The 19,229-nt window shown below is 36.7% G+C and overlaps 2 protein-coding genes across 3 annotated transcripts; both read left to right on the plus strand.

Annotated features, from left to right (window-relative positions):
• Window positions 1–4,754: 4,754 nt before the first annotated feature.
• On the plus strand, window positions 4,755–7,812 carry ONS95_010268 (uncharacterized protein; the record flags this gene model as incomplete). The annotated part of the gene is made up of 5 exons (XM_058503852.1): window positions 4,755–5,385; window positions 5,434–5,466; window positions 5,641–5,905; window positions 5,955–6,194; window positions 6,240–7,812. The coding sequence occupies 5 exons, from the start codon at window positions 4,755–4,757 to the stop codon at window positions 7,810–7,812; spliced, it is 2,742 nt and encodes a 913-aa protein (XP_058360565.1).
• Window positions 7,813–8,400: 588 nt separating this feature from the next.
• Window positions 8,401–12,708, plus strand: ONS95_010269 (uncharacterized protein). 2 transcript variants are annotated; one of them, XM_058503853.1, is made up of 16 exons: window positions 8,401–9,403; window positions 9,527–10,615; window positions 10,670–10,714; window positions 10,768–10,818; window positions 10,874–10,921; window positions 10,975–11,154; window positions 11,206–11,307; window positions 11,362–11,463; window positions 11,513–11,554; window positions 11,617–11,649; window positions 11,706–11,762; window positions 11,814–11,888; window positions 11,950–12,015; window positions 12,074–12,157; window positions 12,226–12,413; window positions 12,499–12,708. In XM_058503853.1, exons 1-15 carry the CDS (start codon window positions 8,904–8,906, stop codon window positions 12,359–12,361), a joined length of 2,610 nt encoding a protein of 869 aa, XP_058360566.1. In that variant the 5' UTR covers window positions 8,401–8,903; the 3' UTR covers window positions 12,362–12,413; window positions 12,499–12,708. The 2 variants fall into 2 exon arrangements, with proteins under 2 accessions (XP_058360566.1, XP_058360567.1); XM_058503854.1 differs by having other exon boundaries at window positions 11,614–11,649; window positions 11,706–12,157.
• The last annotated feature ends 6,521 nt before the right edge of the window (window positions 12,709–19,229 follow it).

A 19,229-nucleotide genomic window follows, 5' to 3' on the forward strand; every position in this document is an offset into this window, starting at 1 on the left:
TTAAGTAAAATATAGTAATCTTATTATCTGTAAATCTACTCTCGCTTTCCTTGATATATATCCCCTTTAAAAGCTCTAGAATAAACTACTTTTATAAGAGACGTTTACCTTAAATAAGAATCATAAGAGGAATCGGTTTTCACTTAGTTATATTAATTATTTCAATAATTATAAGGGATTATCGGTTTTTAGGACTAATAAAGTAATACTACACTTAAATATCAGTTAAAAAGCTATCTAAATAAACATAAGGAATATACCTCTTTAATTTATTTTAGAACAAGTACTTTAAAGCCTCTAGGGCAGTTAACATGAAAGCTGGTCTTATTAAAATTAATAATATCTTTTAGTTTAACTCTTATTCTTTTATAAGTATATCTGAAAGACTTAAACTATTATTTAACTATCTTTTCGTCTTATATTAATATTCGTACTTAAACTAGAGGCTTTATAGTAATCTTATAGAGATTATTCTTCTTTTACTATATCAGGAAAAAATTCTGGCGCCGGGTGCACGTGCCACCCGCTATTTTCGCTGTTTTCGCCGAATAGTCGCGTTTTACGCTTAAGGCGCCTTAAAATATAAGAGGCCGCCGTACGTCGGCCTTAAATAATAAAAGGCCGCCTTATACGCCCTAGGCGCCTTTTATAAGACCCACTTTTATATATAAGCTAGACCTAATTAGGAAAGATATAATATTTTTAATTAAAATTAAAAATTAAAAGTTAAGTTTATTTTTAGATTTTAAACTAACTAAAAACAGTTAGACTAGCGTAGAATTTAACCGAGAATTTAAAAAGACCTGCACTTTCTACGCACGTCCTTAAAACTAGTCTCACTAAGCCTTTGACGCTATAAATATCCACGCTAAAAAATTACTAATAAGCTTATAATTCGATTAGGGTAAATTCTATACAGGGGTGAGTCGCCGCCTTGCCTAATCGGGCGATATAAGCTTAATAATACCCCCTTATAAGGTATATTCTTCTTAGTATCCTTACTAGTAGTATCCTTAGTATTCTTAAGGCTTTTAGTAAGCTTACTAATATACCTTATATAATATAAAAAAATCGGACCTACTTTTATTTTATACGCTAGTCTTAATTAGGCTTATAAGCACCTATAGCGCCCTAGTCGCTTAAGGCGCCTACAGTGCCAGTAAAAATTACTATATACCGCTTTAGGGGTCGCTAGCTATTAAATTAATCGATATATAACTTAAGCTAGAAATCGCGAAAATAGCGCCTACAGCGGCCAGCCGGCGGCTACCTGGAGCCAGATCTTTTTACTGATATACCTTATAAATTAACTCTAGGAAGGATCGATTATTACCTTATTATATTACTGTTAAATAATACAAATTACTCTATAAATCAATTATATAGAAAGCTAAAGTTAATTAGTAATTAATTAGAATATAAACGCGTGTAACGTAGTTTTATAGTAAGCTTAGAGTATCTTATTTTATCTATTATATTATTTTCTAGTGCTTTACTAGCGTAAAGAGCTATTTAAGGTAGATAAGCTAATATTAAAAATCTTCGCTATTATACTTTATTATTCTTAAGGGTGCTCTTAAAGTTATTCTTTTACTTTTCGAAGATATATTTTCAGGTTATTAATTATATTAATAGAGCTATCTTAAGGCTTAATAGCTCTTAGACGCTTTAGAGAGTAAGGAAGCTGAGGCTCTTAAATCAGATAAGTTTATTTATAACTTATTATAACAGGTAAGTAAAAGTATATCTAGTAGTAATATAAAAAAGCTAAAGATTTAGTATAGAGCGTATATAAAATCGTAAAAATCCGTATTTACTTCCGATTCGCACTCGCTTATTCTGACTAAGAGCGAGAGCGATTTTAGGAAGCCTACCGCTAGTCAGCTGACGATTAGAGCTATAAAACTGAATTAAGTGTAGATCGAAAGCAGATAGTTATTATTATACTATATTTATTAATAAGAGTTTACTAGTTGTTTTATAAAGCTTACTTTACTTATTAATAAAAGCTTACTAATATAGATTTAACGTTTTATCTTAAAAGTTAACTTTATTATATTTAACTTATCTGTTTTATAATATAAAGTAATTACTAATTAGTATTAGTATTATACTAAATAAATAATAAGTATATATTAATATATATTAAAATCTAAGGTTTAATTTAAAGGTATTTAAAAGTATATATTATAAAGAGTATCTAAGGGTTAAAATATATATTACCTCTTAAATAACCCTTAGTTTATATCTAAAAGAGGTCTACCCTTTAACTAGGATTACTTATACCCTCTAATTGCCTCTTATATTTCTATAGTATAAGTCTACGGACTAATATACTTTATTACCTTATATTTAAGTTAAATAAGTCTTAAAGCTTAACTAAAAGATTTTTTCCTCTTAAATTAAATATAACTTATTAAATGAAGTATTTAAAAGTAATCTGTTTAATATAAATAATTTAAAAAGTATTAGTTAATAAGTGTATCTAAGAAAGTTTTTTTATAACACGTAAATTACGAGATTTATAATTATCTAAAAAAGAAGTAAGAAAATACTTTAAAACTTTAGTAGTTACCTCTCTAAAAGTGAGTTTATCTTACTCTAATAAGGTACTTACTATAGGGCCTTCAGGAGCCTTTCGGGAGCCCCCTAAGAGCCCTTCAGGAGCCCTTCAAGGTCGGTATTAGTGCCTTAATAACACGACTTAATTTCAATTCCTAATCCTTACTAAATTTCAGTGGGATAAAGGAATCTTATCATTACTTCTGCATCTCGCTTAAGAATCCGACAAAGCTAGACCGTGCGTTGTCATTTCAGGAAGTGACACGAAGTGTTCAAGTGTCTGTTCCGAGCCAAACAGGCTCTTAATAAAGCTAGCTCGGCTACTTTAGGTGATTCTGGTTCTGTAGCTTGCCTTTATCCTCTCAACTGCCGAAAACACCCCTTTCCAGGGTACAGCGCTAAAGCGAGGCGCTCGGGATGCTTAGACGACAGCTAAGTATTTAAAATTTAGTATTCTTCGCTTAGTTACAGCGTCTTACTATCCCCTTAACTGCCGAAAATACCCCTTTCCAGGGTACAGCGCTAAAGCGAGGCGCTAGGGATGCTTAGACGACAGCTAAGTATTTAAAATTTAGTGTTCTTCGCTTAGTTACAGCGTCTTACTATCCCCTCAACTGCCGAAAACACCCCTTTCCAGGGTACAGCGCTAAAGCGAGGCGCTAGGGATGCTTAGATGATAGCTAAGTATTTAAAATTTAGTGTTCTTCGCTTAGTTACAGCGTCTTACTATCCCCTTAACTGCCAGAATCACACATCTACAGTGCATAGCGCTGAAGCGAGGCGCTTAAAATCTGGTAGTTACCTGCACGACAGGGCACGTGCACTAAATCTGAGCCCTGTAAAAAGTATGTTCTGAATAGCAGTTAAGGGGATATAAGAGTCGTATTCTTAACTCTTGTATATTACTTTACTACGAGACTGCCTTGAGTATTAATTTCAAACACATTAAAAAGTCGTTCGTATTTCAAATCTTAATTTTATTGGTTAAGACTATTGTTATACCTCTGGAAGTGGTGAAATAACTAGGTCACAACCGAGGTTCAGAGGCCGCGCAAGTGATTCATTTTGGATTCCGGTCCTTGCTGCTGCGACTGTGTGGGAGTTTGATGCCCCATCTCGAACGTCGGTAGACGTTTCTTCCAGTCGATGCAGAGGGTGGCTGGGGCTCCATTGCCCCCACGACGACTAAACTGAACTGCATCACGCTCATTGTCTCAGGTAGGTACCTACCTACACAGCATGTATCTATGCATGTGCGAACTGCCAGACAACCGACAATGCCAGCATCCTGCAAGCCTGCAGCTGGTGCAGTATTCGCCTCGCCTCGCCTCACTTCCATTCCATTTGCTTCGTCCTGGTCCCTGTCCTGGTCCCTGTCCCGTTCCCTCCCCGTCCCTTCGCTTCGCCTCGCCTGGATGGCTGACAACACAATACTGTACAGCAGACAGCCTAAGGTAGTACAGTAAATTTACGGTAGCAAATTTACCTCCCTCCCTGCCTGCCTGCCTGCCTACCTTACTACCTAGTAACTTCGTAGGGTACCTAAGGTATGGTATGTAAGTACGTCGTGGGAGTTCTCAGCTGTTCAGCTTTCACAACACCAGCACCTTTCCCTAGGCCTTCCATGGCGATCGCGGCCGCGGCCGCGGCCACGACACATCAATTCACCAACGCAGTCTCGCAGTCCACCTAACGAAGTAACGCAAGGCTCCCAGTCGCAGGCAGCAGGCAGCCAGTCGACGCTGACTTGCAGTACAGTACTCGGCATGCGGCTGACAATGAGCCCCAACTTTGGCCTCGCCTCAAGGCGCTTTCGTGCAACCTGGAGATGGCATTTCTTTGGTCAAGGCGCATGCATGCCGGTGCTCCTTGCCACTTTCCGAGCGAATAGCTGGAGAAGCTTTCATGTCCCCTAACTCGGACGAGGCAACACGGTGAGAGAGGCAAACCACTGGAGGCTCGGCGTTGTGCTGCCTGGTCATGCAACTGGAGGCTGAACTTCCGATCGAGGGAAGCGGCCGGCGAGTGACGAGGCTGTGGTGGCTCGACTCCAATTATATATATGGCCTTGAGACTCCGCAACTTCCAAACTGTTCCGAGTGAACCCTCTGGCCGTTTATCAAATTTGGCTCTGATCCTTTTGCACACTCATTACAGTCGCGTTGCGTTGATGCGCCGCCCAGAGGCTAGAGATGTCTTCCGATTCCAGCGATTCGGGCAATGACAGACCTCAGAATCCACCTCCGCCTTCAGCCAAGCCGAAAAAGAGAAAGAAGCATGTTCCGCCGCAAGAAACGATCAATAAAATCTGGTCGCGTTTCTCCGTGAAGAAATTCACTAAAGCGACTGTTGTACTGCCCTTCGCAAGCTCCACTAGCCAGCCTGCAACCGACCTGTCCAGACCTCCTCAAACCGCTACAGACAACCTGCTTGTGTCAGAGGATTTCGACCGAGCAGTGCAAGAATGTCGGACGAGAGTGAAGAAGCTGATCCAGGAATGCCGAAGAGTAAACATGAGATATCGTGACCCGGACTTCGATATTGATTGGGATCTAAAGATGAAAAGAGGCTATTGTCTAAACAATTTGAAGAACAATAAATTTGTGATTAGCGGCAGTGCCTACTCGACCTCCACGACCAAGTCACCTAAGGCTGTTAAGAGGGTGCATGAGATCTTCGATAGGCCAACGTTTCTCGCCGATGAATTATCGCCAGCGGACGTCAAGCAGGGAAGCCTAGGAGATTGTTGGTTGATGGCTAGTCTGACTGCTCTGGCCAACATGGATGTTGGTATTCAGCGAATCTGTGTTGAGTACGATACGAGTGAGCTTGGTGGCTCCTTTGTCCGAGGCTTCGCTGATGGGAATACAGAAATTGGAATCTATGGCTTCGTGTTTCACAGAGGTAAATATGACTTACTTTCCTTTCCTTTGCCCTGTCATGTTAAGCTAGTATTTCGAGGCTTCAACTCAGCGAGTATTGGAAATTTAGTTCTCGATCGAAAGGACATTTCATTCTCATTGATTCAGCTAGCGTAATCTCTTGTTGTCAATGGATAACAGCAAACATTCTCTCTAGACGGAGAATGGATCATCTCCACCATCGACGATAAACTATTCCTAAAGTCGCCTGACTGGGATTCACCTTCTGTTCAACGACACTTGCTGGAACAGACTGACAGAGAAGATGTCGAGTTGGAATACGGGAAGACTTACCAGAGTGGTTCACAGTCATTATTTTTTGCACAGTGTCGTGATCAGAACGAAACATGGCTACCTTTACTGGAGAAGGCCTATGCTAAGGCACATGGAGATTATGCATCTCTCCAAGGAGGTTGGATTGGGTAATTGAGTGAGCTTCTGGTACACCCCTTACAGAGCTGACTTCTCCAGGGAGGGCCTTGAGGATCTTACAGGTGGCGTTACTACCGAACTGCTCACCTCGGACATTCTTGATACAGACGAATTTTGGAACAACGAGATACTCAAAGTCAACACAGAATTTCTGTTCGGCTGCTCGACTGGCTTGCTCGATGGTGGTTATGGCAGCAGAGATGGTATTTCTGAAGGTCATGCGTATGTCATCATGGAAGCTCGTGAGATTTCAACTGGTCAGCGCCTAGTCAAGCTTCGGTGAGTTCATTCCCATGCAAGAATGTTACTTACTAACATTGCCAGGAATCCATGGGGAAAAGGAAAGAAAGGTAATTGGGAAGGTGCTTGGTCTGACGGAAGCAAGGAGTTTACTCCGGAGCTACAAATCGAGCTGAACCATAATTTCGGCAGTGACAGTGTCTTCTGGATCTCGTATCAAGATCTTCTCCGGAAGTATCAGCACTTCGATCGCACTCGCCTGTTCATGGATTGTCCAGACTGGCGGATTACTCAAAAGTGGATCAGTGTTGAGGTGCCTTGGAAGGCAGAATTTGAACAAAAATACCGGATCGTCTTGAAGAAGGAATCGCCAGTCGTCTTAGTGCTTAGCCAACTCGATGATAGGTTCTTCGAGGGGCTGCAAGGACAGTATACATTCCGGCTCCAGTTTCGATTGCACGAGGTAGATTCTGTCGGGGAGAATGACTATATTGTGCGGAGTCATGGCAATTATCTCATGGAGCGAAGCGTGGTGACGGAGCTCAAGAGTCTACCAGCTGGAGTTTACGCTGTCTTCATCATGGTCGTTGCTGACCGGGACACACATAGTCCTTCGGTTGAAGATGTTGTCAAGGCGCAGTGCAGACGAAGAGTAGACAATGATAAACTAGCTCAAGTTGGCATGTCTTACGATATCGCTCACAGCAAAGGATCCCCTCATTCGGAGTCAAGAGACTTAGCACGAAAAGCACAGGACAAGGCGAAAGCTCGTGAATCACGAATCGCGACCCGGAAGAAGAATTGGGAAAAGAGACATTTGAGTCGCGAGATTGTGAGGAAGCAAGATAAAAAGAATCGCGAGAAGCGAGAGCGGAGAGAAGCGAAAGATGTTGCTGAGCAGAAGATGGAAGAGAAGGAGCCGAAAGATAAATCTGTCCAAACGGAAGATGCTAAGGAGGTTACTTTTGAGAAGGACGACAAGTCGGTGCAGACGGAAGATCCATCCAAGCCACCTCCTGAACAAGATCAGGCAAATGTATGTTCCAATACGCATGCACAATTTTCGACTCCGAAAGACACAGACAAAGGCGTACAAACAGAAGAGACCTGTGGAGTATCGGTTCCAGATTGTCGAGGCACACCAGACACACCCAACAGCACCATGGCCGGCTCACCACCTCCACTGGTTCGTGTTCCACCCATCCATCGTGGACCCCCGCCGCCGCCTCCGCCCTGTTCCCGCAATCGCAAGAGATCCACAGACCGGCACGAATACATCACATCAGAAGGCGAGTCAAGCGCTAGTCCTATCTCCGACTTCGATGACATGTATAGCGACGATGATCCAACTCTCCAGCCTAGACCAGTGAACACCACTGCTACGCCAGGCGCGAAGACCAGGAGCAACAGTGATGATGAGGATGAGACGGAGCCATGGAATGCGATTTGTATTGTTGGATTTAGAGTTTATAGTAAAGACGAAGGGTTGGAGCTGTTGATTTGGGATGAGCGATTGGATGCGATGACCCAAATCACCAAGAGGGCATCGGCCGTCAAGGAGGACAACGGCGCTGATGGGGATGGTGAAGATGATGCTGTGGAGGCAGAAGAGAAGCGCGTCAAGGATTCCAAGGACTTAAGAAGGAAAACGGGATGACGGCTATGGAGCCATAGCAGGGAGTCGGACAAAGCCGTACACGATGTTGGTCTCCCAGCACAAACCTACCTGGCCAACCGAATAACCCCCCAGGTTCTTTACCCTACTAGACTACTTAGCATGGACACATTGTCTGCGTCTCTGTATATTAGTCCTTGCCCTCTGCGGGCTTTTCATATACTATCTTATCTGGGTTGGTCCTGTTGCACTGCAGTAGCATTTAGCAAGAGATAAGGTAGAGAGAATAAGCAGAATCAGAAGCGAAATACCTCAAGGTCAAGAGCTACGTACGTACCTAGGTAGGCACCTTCAGGTACCAGTAGCTGGCGGTCTCTCAGAGGCTCACGTCCATTATGACTTCTCGGTGCTGGGTCGGACGTCCGAAAGCGGACAGGACACCGCAGAGCAGGGCGAGGCGTTGGAATTGCTGCTTCCATTGCTGTGCTGTGCTGTGCTCTGAGTGAATCTGGGTACCTAGGTAGGTAGGTAGGTAGGTTCCTTCCCGATTGGGATCGCAACGTGCTCGTTTCCCATGGCGGGATTACTTCACCTCCGCCGCTTCTTTAGATAAGGTAGGTACTACCTATACCTATACCTATACCTATACCTATATCTTAGGTACCTCCTCTCCCTATCAACCTTGGAGCAAAGCACCTAAGCAAATTAACGTAACTTAACAACTTTCTTCCACCCTCCCCTCTTCTCTGCCTCCTTCACTTCTGACACACGCACGCACTCCACATCCATTCCTCGTCATCGATCACCGTCACCGTCACCGTCACCGTCACCGTCACGGCCACCTTCACCTTACAATACCATTCGAGTGCGGACGAGAGACTCATACCTAAGTATTCCTATCCTATGCGACGAGTGCTGTCCAGATTACCCTTTCGGCGCCAGCGAGGACAGGTCAAGGTCGGCCACCAGTAGTATGGTCCATTCCGGCATCGAACCTAGACGAAAAACTCACAAACTCACCTGCACGGTCAAAATAATTCGACAGATAAAGCTAGACACAGCTTCTGACATCGAACATAGCTTCTTGTACCACCACACCGTGTTATATTACCAGTGTTCCCACGTGCAGGTAAATGTACGGCAGGAAAGCGCCCAGAAACATGTGTGAGTATATTGTTGGCCGCCGGACATCTAGATCAACCGTCTGCCAGTCAAAGAACCCCAGCTCTTGCTCTGAGCCACCACCTCCAGCTAAGAAGCCCGCAGCGGCTAAACTCGCAGAATGTTCCAAGGCTAAGAATTCTTCGTGTTCCTGCTGCAATCTTGGTTCCAGAGCCCGGTCCAGGTCTCCTAGGACACAGGTCCACGTAACTGACTTTGACACCTCGTCAGACGAATTGAGTGGTGGCGAGAGTAGCAGAGGCGTGCGCGAGGAGAAGGTACTGAAGTCTGCTCTGAAGAAGCCTGCGTTGAAGGTGTTACCCAAGAAGACTTTATCTGAGGTATGCAAGACCTCGAAGCGCGAAGCGTCAGAATGTGAATGTGTATACTGCCTCAAGCTTCTGCTCAGCCAGGTAAAGATTGACATCGAGAAGAAGCAGGACCAGAAGAAGCACGTCAGCTTCGACAACAGGTAAGAGTCATATCATCTCTATTTGCCTTCTTTGAGCGCGGTTGAACGACTCACCTTCAAATACTCGACCTTGACAGATACAGCTGTCAATCATGGAGTGAATTGCAAACTGACATTTTATAGCTTTGAAAAGCCACCGGCCAAGGAGAAGAGTAACAGCGAGAAACAAAAGACCCAAAAGACTAGAGGCCAGAACCAAAACAAAAGCCAAAGCTATCAGCAAGACCAGCAAGTAGGCAATCAGAATAAGGTTCAGAGCTTGCAGATAGGTGAAACGAACGAGAATCGAGGCCAGGAAGGACAGCAGGTGAATGTCCAGCGGCAACGCAGCCAGAACCAGAATTTTATGCCATACACGCGACACACCCACAGCTCAGCTTACATCAATCCAGGCAACCTTCCGTTCTCCATAAATATCCCAATTGGGACTTTTTCATCGAGATACTTACCAATGACGACCAGGAAAATGAGCTCCGAGCGTATTTTGACGCCTTCCAGGGCCGATGTCGTTCTGAGGGAGGATGTCATCGAATGCAGCTCTGATCCGAGACCAAATGCTTTCTTCGATGTCAATTCAAGAGTTCTACGCGTCTATCATGGGCCAATTTATGGCAATCCGTTTTCCAGTGTGCCTGCGAACTCGATTCACATTGGAGCGTTCGCGCCAAGATTCTGTGGTCCTCCCCGAGCCATGACTGGTCAACATACTTACGCTGGCCCTCCTCCAACACCTCAACAGGGTAACGTCTCTTCCAGTCAGGGTAACAGGGGAAATCCGAGATACTATCCAGCTGGTAATAATGAAAATTGCGCACCGAATACGAACCACAATGACTGGGGCAGCTTTCAGGCCGGAGTCAATGGAGCTAATCGCGGATCACCAAATAATGCTTGGGGAGGCTCATGGGGAGACAACGGAGGGCGCATGCCAGGAGCCTGGATCAATGACAACAATGCCAACCAGAACAATTGCAATGGATGGGGTGGTGATAATCAGAACACGAAGCAGCATAACGGAAACTCTGGTCGGGCAAGCAATGCCAGCGGGGCCTTCTCAAACAACCAATCCTCCGAACAATACGTATGTGGAACGCAGAATCCAACCGAGTTCAACCAGAATGACACCAACAACTCGTCTGGCTGGGACGGTAACAACCAATCTTCAGCTGAAGACAACAGCAATTCTGGCCCGAATGGTACTGGAAATTCCAAGTGAGTGATTGAGATTCGCAGACATCTAGAATATTTTGAATTGACTTTCCGAAGTCATAATAACAAAGATTTGAGCTGGGGAGGTAATGGAGATTCGAGGTTTGTTATTGAAAGCCACGTGCGGATGAGTATCAAATTGACTACTCGCTTAGCAACAGCAACAACAACAACCCCAATTGGGGCGGCGTAATTAATAATTCGAAGTCAGCTTCTCGAGACCTTCCATGTAAGGGGTTTTTTTTCTAACATATGGCATAGCAATAATAAGAGCTCATCCAGTTGGGGAGGCGGAAATGCCGATTCCAAGTAAGATCGGATGCTGTCAAAATCCTGGCAACAAAATTTGACATTATGTGTAGTAATAACAACTCGAACGGTTGGAATGGCAACAACCAATCGTCGTGGCAAAACGATAACTCGTCAAATTCTGGAAATAACAATCAGTCGTCGGGCCAGAACAACGATTCCTCAGGCTGGGGCAATAACTACCAATCGTCGGGTCAAAACAACGGCAGTTCGTCGGACTGGGGACATTCCAAGTGAGCTCTATATTCCGTCCTCCAAAGACATAAAGGGCTAACAGATCTAAGCAACGACAATAATAATTATGGATGGGGCGATGGTAGCAACCAGAACAACCAGTTCTGTGGCCAGAATAATTCTTCGACCTGGGGAGGGAATGGCGATTCGGGGTAAGCATAAAAATATGTTCCAGATCTCTACAGTACTGATACGGGCTTCCAAAGCAACGTTAACAACAATCACGACAACCCCGGAAGGGATGACAATGACCTGTCTGGTCAGGATAATGGCAATGTTTCGAAGTGGGAAGGAATTGGTAATTCAAAGTAAGCCTTCCATAGAATCTAGGCTCCGAGAAGACTAAAAGTAGCAAAGCAACAAAAACTCGTCTAGCTGGGAAGGTAGTGGGAATTTCAAGTAGGCCCAGAGCGAGAATCCAAAGACATGAGCAATGGACGTTCTGACTTATGACGAAGCAGCAACAATTCGTCTGGCTGGGGAGAAACCTCCAAGTGAGTACCTAAAGCACGCACCCTTCTCGCGATGATCATAGTAATCGTTCATTCAGTAATACCCAGTCATACAACAGTAGTACAGGCTGGCAGAACGGAGACAACCCAAGCATGTCAGTGACCTTCCCCAGACGAACTTCTCGATGCTGACCTTCGCCTCAAAGAAACAACCAGTCTAACAACAGCAATAGCGGATGGCAGAACGGAGGCGGGTCACAAAATGGCGGGGGCCGGAACGAGTATATTGATCCGCTTTGTAGCCATACTTTTTCTGATTGTGATAACTGACTTCAAGTGAAGCAACAACCAATCCAGCAACCAGTCGAACAACAAGAATGGATGGCAAAGTGGGAGTGGCTGGAGCGAGTAAATGGACCTCTTCGCACAATTTGCGTGTAGATCCGAGAACTGATATCGGTTGTAGTAATAACCAAACCAGTAATAATAACAACAATAACAGTGTCTGGCAGAATGAAGTCGGCTCACAGAACGGAAGAGGTTGGAATAGGTAAGCATGTTCTTCCTAGAACTGACAGAGAGTAATTTTCCAAAGACAAGAACTGACGTCCATTGAAGCAAAAATCAGTCAAACAACCACAACAACACATCTTCTGGTTCAGGCTCGCAGACAGGAAACAACGGCGGTGGCCGGTCAGACTCGTGGAGTGGTGGGGGAGAAGCCACTTCTGGAAAGGCAATGAATGGTTGGTAAACATTCGATGGGATGATACCAGGCAGCCTCAAGCGTTTTGATTGTGATCAGGGTGAGTGATTCTACCTTTTGATTTTCCTTGATGTAGCAATGGCTTCCTAGGGAATGTCGGGACATATGGTTGACTTTGCGCACAGAAGCTCGCCCATACTGCACTCTTGCATTGAGAGCTAGCCCTGGAGTGGGTACATGGATCATTATTTGCTGTAAATGATCCAAGTTTCCCAGCATATTACTTTCGTGAATTTACAAGGGACTAATAGGTCGATCCATGGCTTAACTTTGGCGCTACTATGCAGTATTTTTCAGAGCAAAGACCTGTCAATTTTAGTGTAACATTACAGAATATCATTTGTATCAAAATTACCTATTATTTTTTGACCTCTTTCACTATACTACATTACAAGTCTTTCGAACTGGAGTCGTGTTGTTGCCTTTACTTCCAATTAAGATAATTGAAGTATTGAATAGTTTGAAGAAGCTGGCAGGTGAAGATACACTTCTGCCTGATTGCTAGTATTCGGCGACTACAGCTGTTCCTAACTACCTAGTTAGAATCCAAGGGACCGATTTTCCACCCTTATCTAAATCCACCCCCTCCCACCTCCTCCCGCTTCTCTGAGTCCTACCTCCTTATATTACAACTACCTTCTATACTTAGATTTTTAGAAGAATTAAAGATTAATATATATCAAATCACTTCTGTGTTTTGTTTTTTAGTATAATATTATATTAATAGAATAATTTTGATTTTCTTAATATAATAGACTAATTATGATAGGCGAGTCACGTGAGTAAAGCTAATATTATAAGGCTGTAAGGCTAGAGTTATATAACAAACCTAGGACTAGCTTAGTTCGCTAGTAGTTATATCTCTCTTACTTATTTTTAAAGCTTCTTAAAAACCTCTTCTTTTTATTATCTTTTTTACTTTATATTATAACTACTAACAAATATTTATTATATTATTATATTAGAAAAGACTAACCTTACTTATAAAGGTCTTAATATCTACTTCTACTAAATTCCTTAAGTACTTTTTAAGTATAATTAAGTTATATTTTTAGCTCTTTTTTTTCTACTTTACTTCTTATACTTTATTATTTCCTTAAGTACTTTCTAAGTATAATTAAGTTATATTTATAACTTAAGTATTACTTTTTACTTTTATTTTTATATTTATACTTCCTTATAAGTAATCTTAATCTCTTCTAGAAGATAAATAAAATATAATATAATATTCTTCTTATAGTTAAACTTACTATATTTCTAATACTAAAAGAAAGAAATCCGCTTTTAAGCTCTTCTTTTAATTATATTACGCCTTATAAACGCGGTATAAGAGGAAAGAATAATATAATCCTCTTAATCTCTTATAGTAATATTATATCTCCTATTAAAGATAACTCTTAAGATTAGTAGGATTACTTCTTAAAAGAATATTTAATTCTTATACTAGTAATTAAGGCCTTAAAAAGCTCTAAAGAACTCTAAAGATTAGTTAAGCGCTAGGATAAGTAAGATAAAAACCTTCTTAGAATTATAAACATATTAAAGAACTTAACTATTAAGTCTAAGAAGCTAAAGGTATTAAGCTTCTAATAATAAGCTCTTAACCTAAGGGATAATAATAACTTTAATAATAGTAGATTATTTAGAAATAACTAAGATAATACCCCCTAGGTATTAATAGAGCCTACTTTTATTTACTATAAATACTAAAAGAGGCTCTTACTTAAACTATATATTAATAAGTTCTTTAGTACTTTTAATAGCTTCAAATAATTATTAGTATTATACTAGTAAATAAATAATAAGTGTATATTAATATATATTAAAATCTAAGGTTTAGTTTAAAGGTATTTAAAAGTATATATTATAAAGAGTATCTATAAGTTAGAATATATACTACCTCCTAAATAGCCCCCGGTTTATATCTAAAAGGAGTTTATCTTCTAATTAGGATTACTTATACTCTTTAACTTCCTTTTATATTTCTATAGTATAAGTCTATAGATTAATACTAGTAAAACTTCTTTTAGAAATAAAAGGTTTCTAATAATTATAAAAGAAATAAAAGAGAGAATATAGATATAATAAAAAGAATTAGAGATATAATAAAGTAATAAATATTTAATTTATATACTTTAGTCACTAGAATATCTTTAGTTACTATCTGAAAGTACCTCTCTTATTATATAAGGATATAAATAAATTATAATTTATAACTAAACTACGCTTTAAAATATAAAGAATATATATAAACTCGTAGAGAATTAAATAATATTATTATTAAGTTAATATAAGGTTCCAGGGAGTCGGAGGGTTAATATTCTATCTAGTAGTAGTTAATAATATAGAAGTAGAAAATAATAGTAATAGCTAAGTAATAATAGTAAATAATATTATATTATATCTAAATTAGGCCTGAATTATATATATTTATTTATATAAAGATAGCCTCCCCTTTTAAAACTTTCTTTTTTCTCTATTAAATAATAATAATAATAATAACTATAAGTTTAGAATTAATAGTATTTACTTTAGAGATTCTTATTAACTAAGAGATTTCTTTAAAAGATATTAAATAAATTAAGTAATTTAAGAGTAAATATATCTTATTCTAAAAGTTAGCGTAGTAGTAGAGCTCTTTATTAATACTAATTAGTACTAATTCCCTGCTTTCTTAATACCTTTCTAACTATATTTTATATATAATACTATAGATATATTAATTATTAGAAGAAAAGTAATCTAAAATTATATAAATTCTTAAGTTCTATAAGCTTAAAATACTAGTATTATACTAAGAATAAGAATAAATACGAACTTATAAGTATATCTTACTTAAATCCTTTTTATAACCCTTTTAATAATAACTCTTTATAACTAATAGAAGTAGATCCTAGTATATATAACTACTAAATATTATATCTTTACTAATACTCTTACTAGTAGAGATAAAGACTTTCTTCTTAAAGCTAGTACTACTCTTTAGAATATTATCTTTATTACTAATACTAATATACTAAAAGATATAATATTAGCTACGGGAATTATATTAGTAAAGATCTATATTATATATAGTAAGATAGCTAGAATCGCGGAATAGAATACTATAAGTATTTCCTTTTTCTTAATTAACTTCTTTACTTCCTTTTATTAGACGTGATTTAATAGCTTATATTATAAGAGATACTTATAGTATTATAGAAGTTAGGAATTATATTAGGGAAGCGGAAAGTTCTATTAGATAATCCGAGTCTATTAAAACGTTATATAAGGATAAGTACTTATAGTATTCCCGGAGGTAGTTCAGAGAAGAGTTTAAATAGTAGTTCTAGTAGTTCTAGTTCTAGTAGTAGTTCTAGTAATAGAAGTAGCTTAAGTACTTATTCTTCTAGTTTTACTATAATTAATTAGCCTTTTAAAGCAGAGAAGAGTAATAATAATACTCTAATACTTAACTTAACTTTTTTATCTCCTTTTCCCTAAGAGAAAAGAGAAACTACTAATAGTAGTCCTAAAGAGAATAATATATAGAAGTAAGGGGTTCTTAGCTCTATTTCAGATTAGTTTTATAGTTAGTTCTTTATAATAATATCTTCTTTATACTTTTATATAAGAGTAGCTTTTTATAATAAAACTAGTAATTAGTTACTATTAGAGTATTATTATAAAGCTACTTATTAACGCTTTAAATTAAAGAGTAATTATCTTGAAATAAAAGTTATTCCTATTATAATATCTTACTTAATTATAAAGAAATAAATAAGTAATAAAAGAGAGTTTATAAGAAAATTAATATAAGAAAAATAAGTAAACGTATTAGAATACTCTTACTATAAGTATAAATTAACTTTATTTAACTTCTCTACTTATCTCTCTACTTTTACTATTAACTAGTTAGTATTAATAAACTCTTAGAGAGCTTTATTTAGACTAGCTTTTATTATAGCGTTAGTAAGGTTACTTACTTTATTAATCTATCGTATCTCTATTAGTTCTCTACGCTTATATAATTAACGAATTACTATAATATTAATTATTAAATACTTCTCTTTTATAATACTAAGTTTAATAATATATTTATGAAGGAACAGAGAATTAGTATAAACTATAGTAGGAAGCCTTAGAAGACTTAGTTTATTAGTTATTATATTAACTATAGTCGCTAGAGATATTAATATATTAATCCTTATTACTATAGTATATAATTCTGAAGTAAGTACTACTTAAGTAATTCTCTTATACTTTATAGAACTTATATATATTAGATTACTAAAAAAAGAGAACTCTTAAAACTTCTCTAATTTAGTTCTGATTACTAGTATAAAACTGATTTAGAAGCTAAGGTCTTTATTATTTATAAAAGATCTATTAATAAAGGTATAGATTTTTATAGAACTTAAGTCTATAGGAATATACTATAGACCTCTCCTTAGGTTCTTTATCTACTACTTAAGATATAAATTCAAGGCCTTAATATTATTAAGTATTAGATTTTAGTACTATACTACTACTAATAAGTTAAATATAGCTTCTAGCTAATAAATCGTTATAAGGTAAGCTCTATAAGCTTATTACTTTATATAAACCTTTATATAATCTCCCTTAGTAATATTAACTTATTTAAGCCTTATACCTTAATCCTTCTAAGATATATAAAAGCTACCTTCTTTTATATAAATAGTATACTTATTAAATATTAGCGATTCGGATTAGTTTAGGACTTATATTAGTTTAGTTATAAAGCCGGCTTAATTAATCGCTTCTTATTCCCTTACTAAGAATATCTTATCTCTTAGAATAAAAGTATTATCTGTTTATATTCTTATAATTCTGAACTTATTAGTTCCTTTAGTACTTACTAAGAGGTATAAATTATAAGTTAATATTTCTATCTAAAAGCTTCTTATATAATACTTATAGTATATATTAAACTAGTAGTTTCTAGACTTAAGTATATTATATAATAGAAGTACTACTATAAATATTATTCTAAATAGAAACTCGTTAGTAATTTCTTCTAGTAGCTATATAAATATCTTATAAAGAAGCTTTATTACTACTTAAGTATAAGCTTAAGTAATATCTTATATTACTAGCTTTAATTCAGAGTTATTCCGGATATATTTCAGATAACTAAGTATTATAGCTAAGTATATAATAAGTCTTTAACTAACTTATTAGATTATTAGTAATTAAGTTAAGATCTCTTATTTACTTTTATTATTAAAGTATTAAATAATAAGCTTAGATTTCTTATATAAGCTTACTATCTCTTTACTCTTAACTTTATTTACTATTCTAGACTTAAAGATATATTAGTCTTTTACTCTAGAGTTATCTTTATAAATAAGGATAAAAATACCTCTTCTAATAAAAGCTTTATATTCTACTTAATAAGATCTTTAAAATAATAGTCCTAAGGTTATAATCTTACTCTTTAATTATAGCTAGATAGAAAGCTTTTAATCTCTTATCTTCTTCTCTATTAAGAATATCTTAGTATTATATACTATATATATCTTAGTATTATAATTATTATTAATTATTAATAATCCGTTAATCTATTTTATAAATAGGATCTTAATACAGATAAGTTTTAGTATTAATTTAGATACTTTCTAAGTTAGCTATTTCTAATATTAAGTATCCTCTAGTAATTTTTCTTTTTAAAACTTAATATTAGAGCTATCTATAATAAATAGTTATATAGAAGTAAAATAGAATATATATATATTCTACTATTATTTATATTAATCTTATAATCCTTATTATTTATTTCTAAGAAATTATAAAGTCCTTTCTACTTCTTAGATTTCTCTCTTTAGATAAGTACTTTATTATTAATCTGAAGATTATAAATATAAGTAGTTCTAAGGCTATTTTAAGTAGCTAATATATTATTAACTTTATATATAATATAAAGCTTATATATAGCTTCTATAGCTTTCTTAATAGTAGCTACCTATTATTTAACTAACAGATTAAGAGGATTTAATTCTATTATCTTAGGGTATACTCCGAAGATTAGTAATATAAGAACTAAGCTATTAGGTCTAGCTATATTATTTATAGCTTTAATAGCTATTTATAAGTGTTCCTTAGCGTTAAGATCTTTATATTCTTCTATAATAATTTTATAAGTATAATAAAGTAGATAGTAATATCTCTTTACTTTATTAATAGAATAATATATTTTTATTAAAATAAGTTTAAGAATAGTTCTAACTAACTTAAGTAAGCTCTGAAATTCCTTAGAGTTAAAGTTTATTCTATAGTTATAAATTATAAAGTTAAGTAGTCCTAAATATATATCGATTTATATAGCTTTAAATATATTAAATATAAATTAAGTAGATACTAAACCGGACTCTTTTTAGAGCTATCTTACTACCTTAAATCCTATTACCTTATCGATTATATAAAAAGTATATTAATTGCTAAATATTATAATATTAATATAAACTATATAATTAAAATTAATATTATTATAAAGTCTGAATCAGAACTAATATAAAGTATCTATATACTTCTAATAGTACTTATATATCTCCTTTACCTATTATATAATATTAAAATCTAATATATAACTTACTTAGTCTAGAAGATATTATAAATATTATACTAATAAGTAACTAAATTGCCTATAAAGTCTACGAATCTCTATTTCTATAAGGTAATAAGCTAATATATCTCTATCTGAATATTCTAATAATTAGTAATATTAATCTAAAAGAAGCTATATATACTCGCTTTTCTAGATAATTAAATACTTAATATCCCCTTAAACTAAGGTATTAGTAAGATTATTATAATAGATCCCTAGTTTATCGAGCTATTAAAAGCATATTAAGAATAG

This window comes from Cadophora gregata, assembly GCF_030347475.1.
Source record: "Cadophora gregata isolate MNR1 chromosome Unknown scaffold_4, whole genome shotgun sequence".
NCBI lineage: Eukaryota > Fungi > Ascomycota > Leotiomycetes > Helotiales > Ploettnerulaceae > Cadophora > Cadophora gregata.